Source organism: Phyllobates terribilis, unplaced genomic scaffold (assembly GCF_046119375.1).
Source record: "Phyllobates terribilis strain yellow unplaced genomic scaffold, ASM4611937v1 Scaffold_3__8_contigs__length_932513732, whole genome shotgun sequence".
Classification (NCBI taxonomy): Eukaryota; Metazoa; Chordata; class Amphibia; order Anura; family Dendrobatidae; genus Phyllobates; species Phyllobates terribilis.
This window is the reverse complement of record NW_027362763.1, coordinates 750435422-750451729: the sequence shown is the minus strand read 5'-3', so window position 1 is coordinate 750451729 and position 16308 is coordinate 750435422. Positions and strand designations below refer to the sequence as shown.

The following is a 16308-nucleotide window of genomic DNA, read 5'->3' as shown; positions in this document are numbered from 1 at the left end:
TGTCTAGTCACTTTTCCTGATAACCTCTGTTGTTCTTCTGCTGTCTCCTACTGTGCTCCTAGTGCTCTTCAGTCCAACATGGCTGGTGCTGTGGCATGGAGAGGGCCTCCCACCTTGTGTGCTGAGGGATGGATATTGTGACGTAATAAGCATTGTGTCCATCCCTCAACACATGAAAGGATGAAGTGATTTAGACATACCACTCTGCTCCCTATGACTCTGCGCCAGCCATGTTGCATTAAAGAGGACCAGAACACCAGAAGCAGAAGAGAAGGCAGGTCATCAGGGAAAGGAAAAATGTTTAGTCATTTTTTAGGGATACGGTGGGAGGTCACTTTTTTAAAGTGGTTTTCCATGATTTTTTTTAAGAACTCTTGTTACTTATCATTAAAATTCCCCCACTGCACCGGAGGAATTATTGACGTCCTGCCAGTAACCTGACCTCAGGGGCCAAGTGCTTGATGGTCGCGACATCATCACTTCTGGTCATTGTGGAGACTACAAGGGTGGCAGCAATGAATCAAGTGGGAAATCAAGTGGTAAGTAACACTTTCTTTCGTTATAACAATCCCCTGCTAATTTTTGAGTCCTGTTTGACGGCAAGTTCACGTGTCTTGGATCTGCCAAAGAGAAATCCAACACATATGTTACAAAGTAATCCAGTGAAGAAATCCAAGACTGACCCTGGGATCCACAAGAGGAATACAAATCCTTCTGTGTAGAATCCATGAGAACAATGCACATTATCAATCTTCTCACAGATGATTTTTTTTTCAGCTCTAAACAAAAATCTGCGCAGATTTTTTTTCCAGACAGGTATCAGCAGATTAGATGAGGCTGAATCCAAGTCTACATCCTGAAGGTGTGGTCAAGACCTTATTTTTCTTTATAGAAAAAGATCAATGTCTGCTCTATTACATGATGTTTCTCCTGTGAATGAAATCTCTTTATATGTACCTGTGCATTCTAGTTCTACTTCGAGCTACTACCGGGGTACAGGGTATAGCATCCTCTCCAATCCAAATACCAAGGTATGGTGAATCTGAGCTTGAAGGTTTTTCATTCTAAAAGAGATAACAATAATCTTTAATGGGTGGATATCTAAAAAAAAATAGATTATTTGCAACACACTAGTAGAAAACAACAAGACTCAAAAAAAAGATTTTTACATTTTCACTCACGTCACATGTTCACACAAAAAGGAAATTAAATGTTATGTTGGGCTTAGCGGGGGAAGAACGGTGCCGGGCAAAACAGGCAAGTAAGTAGCAACCACCTGTTTTTTAGAAAGTCCTGCATATCCCCCCTTTCGTACACAGCCATGCCCTCCTTTTCTAGAATAACTCTTTAGAAGCAGCAGAATCCTTTCCCTTTATCTGGGCTGTATAATACATAGGAGCATCTTGTTACATGGCTGACCGAGAACAGTATGTATTGTGAAGTGCTGTTCAGGCTCTTTGTGGTGGAAATGAAGAAAATTTTGCATTTTGCTGATTCACTGCCCAATGAGATGCATTGGAGAAATAATTCACCACATTTGTTACTTTTGCTGAATTTATAAGACAAATAGGTAAATGAATTCTCCTGTTGTATTCCATGGACCAGTCAGTTGACAAAACTGTGAAACAGACCAAAACAGACCAGATCTTAGCCCAAGGCTCCACTGGCCAATCAGATGCTGAATATATAATGACTATACATATATATATATTATGTACCATATTTTTCGGACTAGAAGAAGCACTCCAAATTTAGAGGAGGCAAATAGGAAAAAAAAAATAATTTTTAATGTGAAAATGGGGGTCCATCTCATAGTCCGAATTTAGCTTACCGGGGGCGGGGGTGGAGCAGGGTTCACAGGAGGCAGGAGAAGGGTCGTCGCTGCAGGAAGCCGGCGGTGGCAGGACGGAGGCAATACTGCGGGTCCCGGGCTGGGAGGAGGGGGTGTCACAGCGGGGTGAAGCAGGAGTCATTGATTTCTAAGAGGTGGGCTTAAGGAAAATGGTGCCAAAGGGGGCGCATTCGCAGATTGAGATCTTGGCTAGTCATTGAGCAGAGATCTAAATCTGTGCATGCGCCGTCACCAGCGCCATTTTCCTGAAGCCCACCGCCAGGAGATCAATGGCTCCTGCCTTGCACTGCTAGGAAACCCCCTCCTCCCAGCCCAAGACCCACAGCATCGCCTCAGTCCTGCCGCCGCCGTCTTCCTGCAGCGTCAACCCTGCCTCCGGACTCCCCTCCCCCGGTAAGCTACATTCGGACTTTAAGACGCACCCGAATTTCCTCCTAAATTTGGGGGCAAAAAGGTGCATCTTATAGTCCGAAGTGACATCTTCTTTCTGAGGACCATTCTTCTAAAATGGGTTTTATTGTATGTGCATTCACTTTAAGCATATAATATATATATATGTACAGACCAAAAGTTTGGACACACCTTCTCATTTAAAGATTTTTCTGTATTTTCATGACTATGGAAATTGTACATTCACACTGAAGGCATCAAAACTATGAATTAACACATGTGGAATTATATACTTAACAAAAAATTGTGAAGCAACTGAAAATATGTCTTATATTCTAGGTTCTTCAAAGTAGCCACCTTTTGCTTTGATGACTGCTTTGCACACTCTTGGCATTCTCTTGATGAGCTTCAAGAGGTATTCACCGGAAATGGTTTTCACTTCACAGGTATGCCCTGTCAGGTTTAATAAGTGGGATTTCTTGCCTTATAAATGGGGTTGGGACCATCAGTTGTGTTGTGCAGAAGTCTGGTGGATACACAGCTGATAGTCCTACTGAATAGACTGTTAGCTGCTTTTTTCTTGCCATAATACAAATTCTAAGTAAAGAAAAATGAGTGGCCATCATTACTTTAAGAAATGAAGGTCAGTCAGTGCGAAAAATTGGGCAAACTTTGAAAGTGTCCCCAAGTGCAGTTGCAAAAACCATCAAGCACTACAAAGAAACTGTCTCACATGAGGACCACCCCAGGAAAGGAAGACCAAGAGTCACCTCTGCTTCTGAGGATAAGTTTATCGGAGTCACCAGCCTCAAAAATCGCAGGTTAACAGCAGCTCAGATTAGAGACCAGGTCAATGCCACACACAGTTCTAGCAGCAGACACATCTCTTCAACAACTGTTAAGAGGAGACTTTGTGCTGCAGGCCTTCATGGTAAAATAGCTGCTAGGAAACCACTGCTAAGGACAGGCCACAAGCAGAAGAGACTTGTTTGAGCTAAAGAACACAAGGAATGGACATTAGACCAGTGGAAATCTGTGCTTTGGTCTGATGAGTCCAAATTTGAGATCTTTGGTTCCAACCACCGTGTCTTTGTGCGAGGCAGAAAAGGTGAACGGATGGACTCTACATGCCTGGTTCCCACCGTGAAGCATGGAGGAGGTGTGATGGTGTGGGGGTGCTTTGCTGGTGACACTGTTGGGGATTTATTCAAAATTGAAGGCATACTGAACCAGCATGGCTACCACAGCATCTTGCAGCGGCATGCTATTCCATCCGGTTTGCGTTTAGTTGGACCATCATTTATTTTTCAACAGGACAATGACCCCAAACACACTTCCAGGCTGTGTAAGGGCTATTTGACCAAGAAGGAGAGTGATGGGGTGCTACGCCAGATGACCTGGCCTCCACAGTCACCAGACCTGAACCCAATCGAGATGGTTTGGGGTAAGCTGTACCGCAGAGTGAAGGCAAAAGGGCCAACAAGTGCTAAGCATCTCTGGGAACTCCTTCAAGATTGTTGGAAGACCATTTCCGGTGACTACCTCTTGAAGCTCATCAAGAGAATGCCAAGAGTGTGCAAAGCAGTCATCAAAGCAAAAGGTGGCTACTTTGAAGAACCTAGAATATAAAACATATTTTCAGTTGTTTCACACTTTTTTGTTAAGTATATAATTCCACATGTGTTAATTCATAGTTTTGATGCCTCCAGTGTGAATGTACAATTTTTATAGTCATGAAAACACAGAAAAATCTTTAAATGAGAAGGTGTGTACTGTATATATATCTATCTATAATATAACCGGGGATGTGTGTCTCTGTCTGAAGCCTTTATAGACTGTGCAAGCGTGACACGCCTACGCAGTCTGGCTCCAGACAGAAGCAGGCATCCAGCCGTTACAGGTAAGAGGAGTGTATGGCGCTGCAGATCGCAGTATGCGTAGACACTGAACCTGAAAGAATACCGCGATCTCCGGCGCCATACTTACATACTTACCTGACCAGGAGGAGCGTTGCCACGGCGCCTCTCTTCGCCGGAGACCGGGGCAGGAGTGAGGTGTCGGATCGGCGCACGCGCAAAGCGCTATCCGGCGCCATTTTACTGAAGGCACATTTGCAGTGTGTCTTCAGCAAAATGCCGCCGGACAGCACGGTGCTCCAGCGCCGCACTCCTCCCCCGGCCTCCGGCAGACAGGACGCAGCAGCGCTGGCGCACAGAGACGAAAGGTGAGTATCAGTGTTTATTTTTTTGTATGTGTGTACAGCGTGAAAGGGATGAGGGGGTCACACATACCAGGATTGGGGGGTGAGGGGTCCACACATACCAGGATTGGGGAGTGAGGGGACCACACATACCAGGATTGGGGAGTGAGGGGACCACACATACCAGGATTGGGGAGTGAGGGGACCACACATACCAGGATTGGGGAGTGAGGGGACCATGCATACCAGGATTGGGGGGTGAGGGGACCACGCATACGAGGATTGGGGGGTGAGGGGTACCATACATGCCAGGATTGGGGGATGAGGGGTACCATACATGCCAGGATTGGGGGATGAGGGGTACCACACATACCAGGATTGGGGGGTGAGGGGACCACGCATACCAGGATTGGGGGGTGAGGGGACCACGCATACCAGGATTGGGGGGTGAGGGGACCACGCATACCAGGATTGGGGGGTGAGGGGACCACGCATACCAGGATTGGGGGGTGAGGCGTACCATACATGCCAGGATTGGGGGGGTGAGGGGTACCATACATGCCAGGATTGGGGGGTGAGGGGTGCCACGCATACCAGGATTGGGGGGTGAGGGGGACCATGCATACCAGGATTGGGGGGTGAGGGGTACCACACATACCAGAATTGGGGGGGTGAGGGGACCATGCATACCAGGATGAGGGGTACCAGGCATACCAGGATTGGGGGGTGAGGGGACCATGCATACCAGGATTGGGGGGTGAGGGGTACCATGCATACCAGGATAGGGATGAGGGGTACCATACATACCAGCATAGGAATGCGGGGCACCATGCATACCAGGATAAGGATGAGGGGTGCCATGCATACTGGGATTGGGGATGAGGGGTGCCATGCATACTGGGATTGGGGGTGAGGGGTGCCACGCATACCGGGATTGGGGGTGAGGGGTGCCACGCATACCGGGATAGGGGTGAGGAGTACCACGCATACCAGGATTGGGGATGAGGGGTGCCACACATACCAGGATTTGGGATGAGGGGTGGCACGCATACCAGGATTTGGGATGAGGGGTGGCACGCCTACCAGGATTTGGGATGAGGGGTGCCACGCATACCAGGATTTGAGATGAGGGGTGCCACGCAGACCAGGTTTGGGGATGAGGGGTGCCAAGCATACCAGGATTGGGGATGAGAGGTGCCATGCATACCAGGATTGGGGGTGAGGGGTGCCATGCATACCAGGATAGGATGGTGGAGACAGGATGGGGGCAACGCAAATATCAGGAGGGGGCCAGCACATACCAGCATGGGAGACCATATACCTATAAAAATGCTCGCCACCCGGGTGTAGAACGGGTTCAATAGCTAGTGTATATATATATATATATTCACACTTGTGCAAATGGTTCTTTCATACGTGGTCCAATGAGTAGAAATATTTCATACAGAGATCCTTCACTGATTTCAAAATCTTTATGTATTGTCTATTTAATAAAGATGAGGACATTTTCCAGCATAAAGATTGATCAGTCAGGTACCAAAATCCATCACATTGGTTTACAATTAAGATTTAGCGCTCTTTAGCTTCCTATAGACTACCACCTTGTGTGTGATATACATTAGACTGGAATTTGTGCCTGAAAAGTGGTCACATCATAAATTTGTCACATCTTACGGCTCAACAAAGTCGAGGTCTCTAATCTAGATACGTCTGCAAAATATTTAGCAAGGCGGCAACATCTGTTCTTTTTGGCACAACGGATTAATAAATGTGTCGAAAATGATTGGGCCGGAGCTAGTGCTGAAATTCTCACACAACAGAGATGGTAAATCTGCCCTATACATTTGCTAACAGATGATTTTAGGAAAATAGTTTTGAAATTTAAAAAAAGACAAGTTATCAAACTTGGGTGTTATTCCAGTTTGGAAAAAAAAGGCTTAGGGGCGATCTTACTACAATGTACAAATATATAAACCTACACCTGGATAAAGAATATCCAAAAAAACACTAGCAAAAACAATATAAAACCATTCACTTTTTATTGAAGTAAAGATTATAAACCATGTACCATAACCAATAGGGATGGCACATGCATGAGGATTGTACAAAGTGGCTTGTTCAAGTGAAATATATATGGATTAGTTCACTGCATGTAACTTTCTGATACTGTTAATGGGTAGAATGATATTGTCATGTCTCCAGCTAGGTTGAACAATATATGCATTTTGAATATTTGTATGAATGTACAAATATATGAAGAGACAGTACAGGGATCTTTTTTTAATTATCTTTTTACACCTACACCTGTAACAGTGACAAGGGGGCATCATCTACGTCTAGAGGAATGAAGATGTAATCATGATCACAGAGGCGGATTCTTTACTGTAAGAGCAGTGAGACTATGGAGCTCTCTGCCACATGATGTTATAATGGTTGGTTCACTACAAAAGTACAAGAAGAGTCTGGATACCTTTCTTGAAAAGTATAATATTACAGGATATAGGAACTAGATTCTGTGATGAGACATTGATCCAGGGAACCAGTCTGGAGGGAGGGAATTTTTCCATTATTATGGTGCAATTAGCATCTGCCTCATGAGGTTTTTGCCTTTCTCTGTCAAACTCAAACACACAGAGGTCCAAAATGAAAAACTTGGACAAAGTCGCAGGCCAATCAGTATACAGTATAATGGAACCCACACAGTGATCCATGCAGTATAATGGGCCCCATATAGTCCTCCATACAGAATAATGGGCCTAACATAGGCCTCCATACAGAATAATGGGCTCACACAGTCCTCCATACAGAATAATGGGACCCACACAGTCCTCCATACAGACTAATGGGCCCACATAGTCCTCCATACAGAATAATGGGACCCACACAGTCCTCCATACAGAATAATGGGCCCACATAGTCCTCCATACAGAATAATGGGCCCCACACAGTCCTCCATACAGAATAATGGGCCCCACATAGTCCTCTATTCAGAATAATGGGCCCCACATAGTCCTCTATTCAGAATAATGGGCCCCACATAGTCCTCTATTCAGAATAATGGGCCCCACATAGTCCTCCATTCAGAATAATGGGCCCCGCATAGTCCTCCATACAGTATAATGGGCCCCGCAAAGTCCTCCATACAGTATAATGGGCCCCGCATAGTCCTCCATACAGAATAATGCGCCCCGCATTGTCATCCATACAGAATAATGGGCCCCACATAGTCCTCCATACAGTATAATGGGCCTCACATAGTTCTCCATACAGTATAATGCAGGGGCGGACACAGACTGTAGTGGGCCCCTGTGCAAGAATTTTTTTGGGCCCCCCCCCTGCCCTTCATAGGGGGCATGAAGGGCCCCCCCCCCCGTGCATATCTCATCCCCCCGTGCATCCCTGATTCCCCCCACTCCTAGTTAATTAATTGTATTTAAGAAAAATAAAACTTGTTATACTGTACTTACCCCCAGGGCCGGCTCCAGGTTTTTGTGGGCCCTGGGCGACAGAGTTTCAGTGGGCCCCTTTAACACATACCATGATTCATGATGCACAGATACCACAGAGAAATATATATATATATATATATATATATATATATATATATATATATATATATATATATATATATATATATATATATATATATATATATATATATATATATATATATATATATATATATGTCAAGGCCAAGGATTTCACTTACATTACATGAGCGATATCTATTGTAAATTTTACAATAGCTCAGAAACCGGCGAATCCTCACAGCGCAAAGTGCAGACCGGACAGTATAGTCCTCCATACAGTATTATGGGCACCATATAATGCTCCATATACAGGATACTGACCCCCTTATAATGCTCCATACAGGATACTGGTCCCCATATAACGCTCCATACAGGATACTGGCCCCCATATAATGCTCCATACAGGATACTGGTCCCCATATAACGCTCCATACAGGATACTGGTCCCCATATAAAACTGCATACAGAATACTGGCCCCCATATTATGCTCCATACAGAATACTGCCCCCCATATAACGCTCCATACAGAATACTGACCCCCATATAACGCTCCATACAGAATATTGGCCCCCATATAACGCTCCATACAGAATATTGGCCCCCATATAACGCTCTATGCAGGCTGTTCCCCCCCTTATAATGCCCCATTACACGAGCGATATCTATTGTAAATTCTACAATAGCTCAGAAACCGGCGAATCCTCACAGCGCACAGTGCAGACCGGACAGTATAGTCCTCCATACAGTATTATGGGCACCATATAATGCTCCATATACAGGATACTGACCCCCTTATAATGCTCCATACAAGATACTGGTCCCCATATAATGCTCCATACAGGATACTGGTCCCCATATAACGCTCCATACAGGATACTGTCCCCCATATAACGCTCCATACAGAATACTGACCCCCATATAATACTCCATACAGAATATTGGCCCCCATGTAACGCTCCATGCAGGCTGTTTCCCCCTTATAATGCCCCATGCAGGATGACACCCCCCTTTTAATGCCCTGTGCAAGATGTCACCTCTACCCCCCCATAAAATGCCCCATGCAGGATGTCACCTCCCCCCCCATATTAAGCCCCTTGCAGGATGTCACTTCCCCCCTTTTCAATGCCCCATACAGTATGTCAGACCACCCCCTCCCTTATAATGCCCCATGCAGGAGGTCACACACCCCCCTCCTTACAATGCCCCATGCAGGATGTCAATTCCCCCCTCCCCCTCTTATAATGCCCCATGCAGGATGTCAATTCCCCCCTCCCCCTCTTATAATGCCCCATGCAGGATGTCACACCCCCTCCCTTATAATGCCCCATGCAGGATGTCACTTCCCCCCTCCCTTATAATGCCCCATGCAGGATGTCACTTCCCCCCTCCCCCTCTTATAATGCCCCATGCAGGATGTCACTTCCCCCCTCCCTTATAATGCCCCATGCAGGATGTCAGTTCCCCCCTTCTCCTCTTATAATGCCCCATGCAGGATGTCACTTCCCCCCTTCCCCTCTTCTAATGCCCCATGCAGGATGTCACACACCCCCATATAATGCCCCCATGCAGGATGTCAATTCCCCCCTCCCCAATATAATGCCCCATGCAGGATGTCAATTCCCCCCTCCCCCTCTTATAATGCCCCATGCAGGATGTCACACCCCCTTCCCTTATAATGCCCCATGCAGGACGTCACACCCCCCTCCCTTATAATGTCCCATGCAGGACGTCACTTCCCCCCTCCTCCTCTTATAATGCCCCATGCAGTATGTCACCCCCCCATATAATGCCCCATGCAGTATGTCACACCCCCCTCCCTTATAATGCCCCATGCAGGACGTCACTTCCCCCCTTCCCCTCTTATAATGCCCCATGCAGTATGTCACCCCCCCCATATAATGCCCCATGTAGGATATCACACCCACTCTCCCCCCACCATATAATGCCCCATGCCCCCATACATAAAAAAAAAAAATCAAATACTCACCTCACTTGTTACCTGATGCTGATCGGACTCCAGCATCGCAAGCATCTTCGCGCTGTGACAGCTCAGGAGAGATCGCGCGCGGTGTAAACATATCACAGCGCCCTCTGACCTGAGACGTCACAGTCAGAGGACGCGGAAGACGCTGCGGAGGCACGGGGAGGGGTAAGTATTGTGCCGACACAGTCACATGACCGGAGATGTCCCTGCGCTCAGCATGGGGCCGCCGCAGGGTACTACACTACACATCCTCCTGATTTGAATAGGAGGAGGATGTGTAGTACTAAGCCTCAGCCACTATCAGAAGACAGCCAGCTCCCCAAGTGAGTATTTCTGGCCGATAACAGCTGATTTGGGGAGGGGTGTGTGCCAGGTGCCGGAACCCAACTGATCAGACAATGAAGACCTATAGTAAGGATAGGACATCAATGTAAAAGTAGTGGACAACCTCTACGTCTACCTTCAACCTTAAAAACTGAACAATCAGTTAGTTACCTTTGGGGCAATTCTATTAACTATATCCGATATGTCAACCATACATTTATTTGCAGCCAGTTTCTTTCTTCCATTTTCTGCAAAAAAAAATTAAGAATTAAAATCATACATATTAGGACGCTCATATCCTTTTCCAATATAAGGACATTTACATCACAATCAGAAGGTTCTTCTTACCAATAAATGTACATATATGCCATAGTGACCTTGCTGTCTTGGCTGTATTTCTACTACTATGGATGGAAATCAGTAGAAACTCTGCTCTCTGTCGCATAATCTCTCATCTACCACAATCAATACTGACTGCACAGTATGGCAGAGAAAACCAAGGCGCTTCCCTCTGGTAAGGCTTTATTCACATTGTAACAAATCTGACCAAACCCTGTCTGACTAAATTGCCTACAAAGTATGAAGAACAAAGTCTAAAAGTTACATGAGTTACATGTGGATTTGTTACAGGCTTCTTTATGGATTTCAAGGGTGAAATCTGCGGTGAATATCAAAAGCGTGAATTAAAATCTGCACCACAGGTCAATTTCCACATGGATTTTTACGCAGCGTGTAATAGTAATGTTACAATTCCTGTTACCTAATTTAAAACTTGTTGGTGAATGAGGGTCCCAGAAAATGTCCTGCTGCTGATCAGTATCATTCGATGGAGAATTGATGGAGGATGTCCACGGCTTACATCTGGGGAATTGCTGGGGAGTCTTCTTGTTTGTACCTGGTTCTGAAGGATTAAAAGTAGACGAATGAGTATGAAAAAAAAGTGAAATATGGGTTGCAGAGCTGATAAGATTGAAAATAAGACACAAGTTGGTTAAAAATTCTTATAAGGCAGATGCCAATAAGAGGGAAAATTCCTTCCCAAGTTCAGTTATACCAATCAGAACAAATTGCATCTTCAGAAATCTAGTATCCACAGCCTATTTATTATGCTCACTTATATAACATCATCATCACTGTCCCCATTGGGGCTCACAATCTAAATTCCCTATCAGTATGTCTTTGAAGTGTCGAAGGAAACAGAAGGAAACCCAAGCAAACAAGGGGAGAACATACAAACTCCTTGAAGATGTTGTCCTTGGTGGGATTTGGACCCAGGACCCCAGTGCTGTAAAGCAACAGTACTAACTACTGAGCCACCATACTGCCTATTATACAACTATAATATAATGGTACCAATACAGCAAGCATTTTGTATACTAATCATGATGAAGAATCGGTTAGAGTAAGGCTCATTTAGACGTCTTCTTTTATTTTTTCGTAAAAAAATGGTTCTGGTTCGATCAATGGTTTTGTTCAGTGTCATCAGAGTTTGGTCACAGTTACATCAGTTTTTCCAGAATGAGGAAAATAAAAAAAGGTTTCTCTACTTTCTCCTATCTAGCAGATTATGAAATACGGACAGCACTTGGGTGGCATTCGAGTGCTGTCCGATTATTCTACACATCCATAGACTTGCATTGCTAATTTTGACCTTACACTCACATCAATATCGGGCACGTCTCTAAGATTTTGAGTGGACCAATCAAACATGTGAACAGTCCCATTTACTATAATAGGTACGAGTTCTATCCATGAAAACACAGCTAGAACTCATGAAAAACTGACGTGTGAATGAGCCCTAAGATGTGCCAAGTTTATTAAGAGGTGTTCGCATTACTCAGCATTACTGCAGCACATTTTTGTAGCAATTTACACCACTTTCGCGGCATGAATTACGATGAATTTGTTGGCTGCGCTCCCACTTTTCAAAAGCTGCCGGAGCTGGCTGAGGATGGCACAAGAAGGAGAAAATCTGCAAAACTTTTGCGTAACTTAGGAGCGCTGCAAAAAAATAGCGAAATTCTAAACAGTTTCACTCCAGAATTCTGTTCCAAACTGTTTGCTTAATCAACCCCAACATTTCTATGAAAGGCTTGTGCGGGTTTAGTAGCTGATCCCATCATAACAGACAGTGCCAGGCGTTAGATGTGTAGCAATCAGGATGGAAATGCCCTATTAAGTATTTTCTGAAGAACACAGGCCGTGACTACAATCAATGATCTATAACCTTTCACAGTGGAATGATGCCTAAGGTCACGTTCACAACACATCGGCAGGCCAGTGCCCTGACCACAATTCCTGGCTCAACCTCAGGTCTTCTGATCTGAACGAACAGCCACATAAATGCCTGTGAGGCGGCTTGTTCAGATCAGGAGACCTGCGGTCGGGATAGGTATTGCAATTTAAGCATGGTCTGTATCATATAGGAGTGTCAATGCTTAAAGAGTGACCGTGGTTTTAATTTTTATTTCATAAATCAATAGTACAAGTGAAAATGAGAAACTTTGTAATATATCTTATCAGAGAAAGCTGCTTCTTTTTCTGCCAGGACTGATTTTTTTATTTTCAAAATTCTCAATTCACAGGTAAAATCTGTACTCAGTGAAGACAGATTATTACATTACTGAGATGGGAGATGGCAGCTGCTACTGATAAGATTCTATACAGATGGAAGAGGGATGAAGAGACAGGAGATCTGCTTCTAGCTACTCCCTCCTCCTCCACTCCATAGAGAAGTAGACACTACTACTTGCTACAGATAAGGCTGTGTGCACACAATCAGGAAATAGCAGCGTTTTGGACCCTGTGTATTTTTGATGCCTCCAAAACGCTGCGTTCAATCACGCAGTTAAATCTGCATGTATTCATTGAACAATGTGTATTTAACGCATCCCGTTAAATCCACATTGGGGGGAGTCTAAGCAGTGTCAAATAGAAGCACAGCGGGTGTGGGATTTCTATAAATCCATCCACTGTGCTTGTATCGTAGAACGCAGTGCTTTGGATGCAGCGCAGGTGAGCTCCATCCAAAATGCAGCGCAGGTGAGCTCCATCCAAAATGCTGCTATTCTGAGAGTTTATCTCAGTAATTTAAAAATCTGTCTTCGCTGAGTAGACATTTTACCAGAAATAGAGAATTTAAAAATAAATGATCAGTCCAGGAGAAGGAAGCAGATTTTTATAAAATATGATCCAAAGTTGCTTATTTTCACGTATACTATTGACTTATGCAATAAAAATTAAAATGACAGGTACTCTTTAAAGGGTATATCCAGGACTTACTAAAAAAAAAAAAAAAAATGTGCCTAAGGACTAGCAGATAAAGATGATTCATAGGAACAGTAGAGGTATAATCCGTATAATTATATGCAAGATATCATGACCAAATTAAATTATTGGCTACCTATTACTGGACTATAAATGGCCAATCGTTATGGACAAGAACGGAAACCACAGCACAGGGAATAGGACGATCAAAGAGGCCACACGATTTTTGTAAGCTCAATAATTCTCCTTGCTGAAAACACATGACCAATCGGCCGAGCTGCACCGCTTATCTGTGTGGGGGACTCAGGAGAGTGGTTTGTCGAACCAATGGCCGACAGTTATCTCCTGTGTATTTCCAGTTTAAGTCCATACGGGTCAATCGGGCTGCAAATTACCCACATAGCAAAACCTCGAGAATCAGAGCAGAATCAGTGAATTTTGCTGTAGATCTGAGAGAAATCCACAACAAAAATTACTTGTGGCTCTTAACCTTCCTCTCACAGTTTTCATCATTCCCTGAGACGTCATCCAGAGGTCAGTTTTTGTCACAAACAGGAAAGAAACAAAACAAAACAACACACGTCTTCCTGGAAATTGCAATAAATCTGCTGCGTATCCGACCCGCGTGCAGATATCTGTATCCATCAGGAGTCTGGGAAAGCTGGGGAATACATTAGACGGCACCCAGCTTTCCCAGAAAGGACAACTCAGAGCTGATACATCATTCTAGGGGGCTTTACACAGCAGACATGTACATGAGCACTATACTGGTGTTATACTGGGGTTGTACTACGTTTATTGAGTGTATACTTGGGGTACAATGAGTTTAGATTGAGGATTGTAATGGGTACTTTGGGTTTATACTAGTTATATACTGGGATTATACTGGGTACATACTGTGTTTATATTGGGATTTGGAATGAGTACACACTGGTGGTATACTGGGTACACGCTGGTGGTATACTGGGTACACACACTGGTGGTACACACTGGTGGTATAATGGGTATGCTGGTGGCATACTGGGGGTACACGCTGGTGGTATGCTGGGTACACACATGTGGTATACTGCGTACACACTGGTGGTATACTGGGGGTACACACTGTTGATATACTGGGTACACTGGTGGTATGCTGGTGGTATAATTGGTACGCACTGGTGGTATACTCGGTACGCTGGGTACACACTGGTGGCATACTGGGTACACGTTGGTGGTATACTGGGTACACACTGGTGGTATGCTGGTGTTATACTGGGTACACACTGGTGGTATGCTGGGTACACGCTGGTGGTATACTGGGGGTACACACTGGTGGCATACTGGGGGTACACACTGGTGGTACACACTGGGGGTATAATGGGTATGCTGGTGGCATACTGGGGGTACACGCTGGTGGTATGCTGGGTACACATGTGGTATACTGCGCACACACTGGTGGTATGCTGGGGGTACACACTGGTGGTATACTGGGGGTACACACTGGTGGTATACTGGGGGTACACACTGGTGGTATACTGGGGGTACACACTGGTATGCTGGGTACACACTGGTGGTATACTGGGGGTAAACACTGTTGGTATACTGGGTACGCTGGTGGTATACTCGGTACACACTGGTGGTACACTGGGTATGCTAGGTACACACTGGTGGCATACTGGGTACATGGTGGTATACTGGGTACACACTGGTGATATGCTCGTGTTATACTGGGTACACACTGGTGGTATGCTGGGTACACACTGATGGTATGCTCGTGTTATACTGGGTACACGCTGGTGGTATGCTCGTGTTATACTGGGTACACGCTGGTGGTGTGCTGGGTACACGCTGGTGGTGTGCTGGGTACACGCTGGTGGTGTGCTGGTGTTATACTGGGTACACTGGTGGCATACTGGGGGTACACACTGGTGGTATGCTGGTGTTATACTGGGTACACATGTGGTATACTGGGTACACACTGGTGGTAAGCTGGGTACACACTGGTGGTATGCTGGGTACACACTGGTGGTATGCTGGGTACACACTGGTGGTATGCTGGGTACACACTGGTGGTAAGCTGGTGTTATACTGGGTACACATGTGGTATGCTGGGTACACACTGGTGGCATACTGGGGGGTACACTGGCTTGTGCACAGGTGACCGGTGACGCCCCCTTCTTCCCCTCCCCCACAGCTGCTCACAGGTTTACCCTCTTCTCTCTGGCTCCCAGCAGACACAGACGCGGAGGTGTGAGCGGACAGGCGGGCGGCTCCGGCCCTCGTAGTGCGGGGCAGCTTCTTGCCGGGCTTCTGTGGAGTCTCCCTGTCACAGTCGCTCTCTCGGTCTTTGGCGACTTTCCGTTCTCCGAGGTCCCCATCCTCCTCACATATATGCCGGGACCTATCCCTGAGCTGCCTCCTCCGGCTCGTCATGTCCCCGGGATGCTAGTAATTCGGGGCTGTCCGTTAATGTAATAATTACGCGGTATAACACCGAGGCCCACTACAACGGCGCCGCCATCTTGCCTGGAACGGAGCTCTGATTGGTTAGTCGGGAGAGGGATGTGATTGGGCAGCTCTGTCATGTGACCGGTGCGCTGTGGAGAATAGATCGTACATAGAGCGCAGCGCGGCGGAAGCCGGCCGGTAACTCTGTCGCTGCCGGACTGGGCTGTGTCGGTCCAGTGAACGGCAGTGCTTGCGTTTTGTCAGCAGCCTGTCTGCACAGACCTATTCTGTAGATTAACCGCACCTTATTTATGTTTTTTGACATCCATACCT

The 16308-nt window shown here is 45.7% G+C and overlaps 1 protein-coding gene across 1 annotated transcript in view; it reads right to left on the bottom strand.

Moving 5' to 3' along the window:
- The window catches only part of ETAA1 (ETAA1 activator of ATR kinase), a 30647-nt gene extending 14548 nt beyond the window's left edge, over positions 1 to 16099 (bottom strand). The window contains exons 1-4 of the mRNA XM_073672175.1: positions 15738 to 16099; positions 11042 to 11182; positions 10453 to 10529; positions 958 to 1064 (exon numbers count right to left, since the gene is read on the bottom strand). Coding sequence (XP_073528276.1) covers positions 958 to 1064; positions 10453 to 10529; positions 11042 to 11182; positions 15738 to 15960 — 548 coding nt within the window. The 5' untranslated portion in view covers positions 15961 to 16099. The remainder of the gene's footprint in view (positions 1 to 957; positions 1065 to 10452; positions 10530 to 11041; positions 11183 to 15737) is intronic.
- Positions 16100 to 16308: the final 209 nt, after the last annotated feature.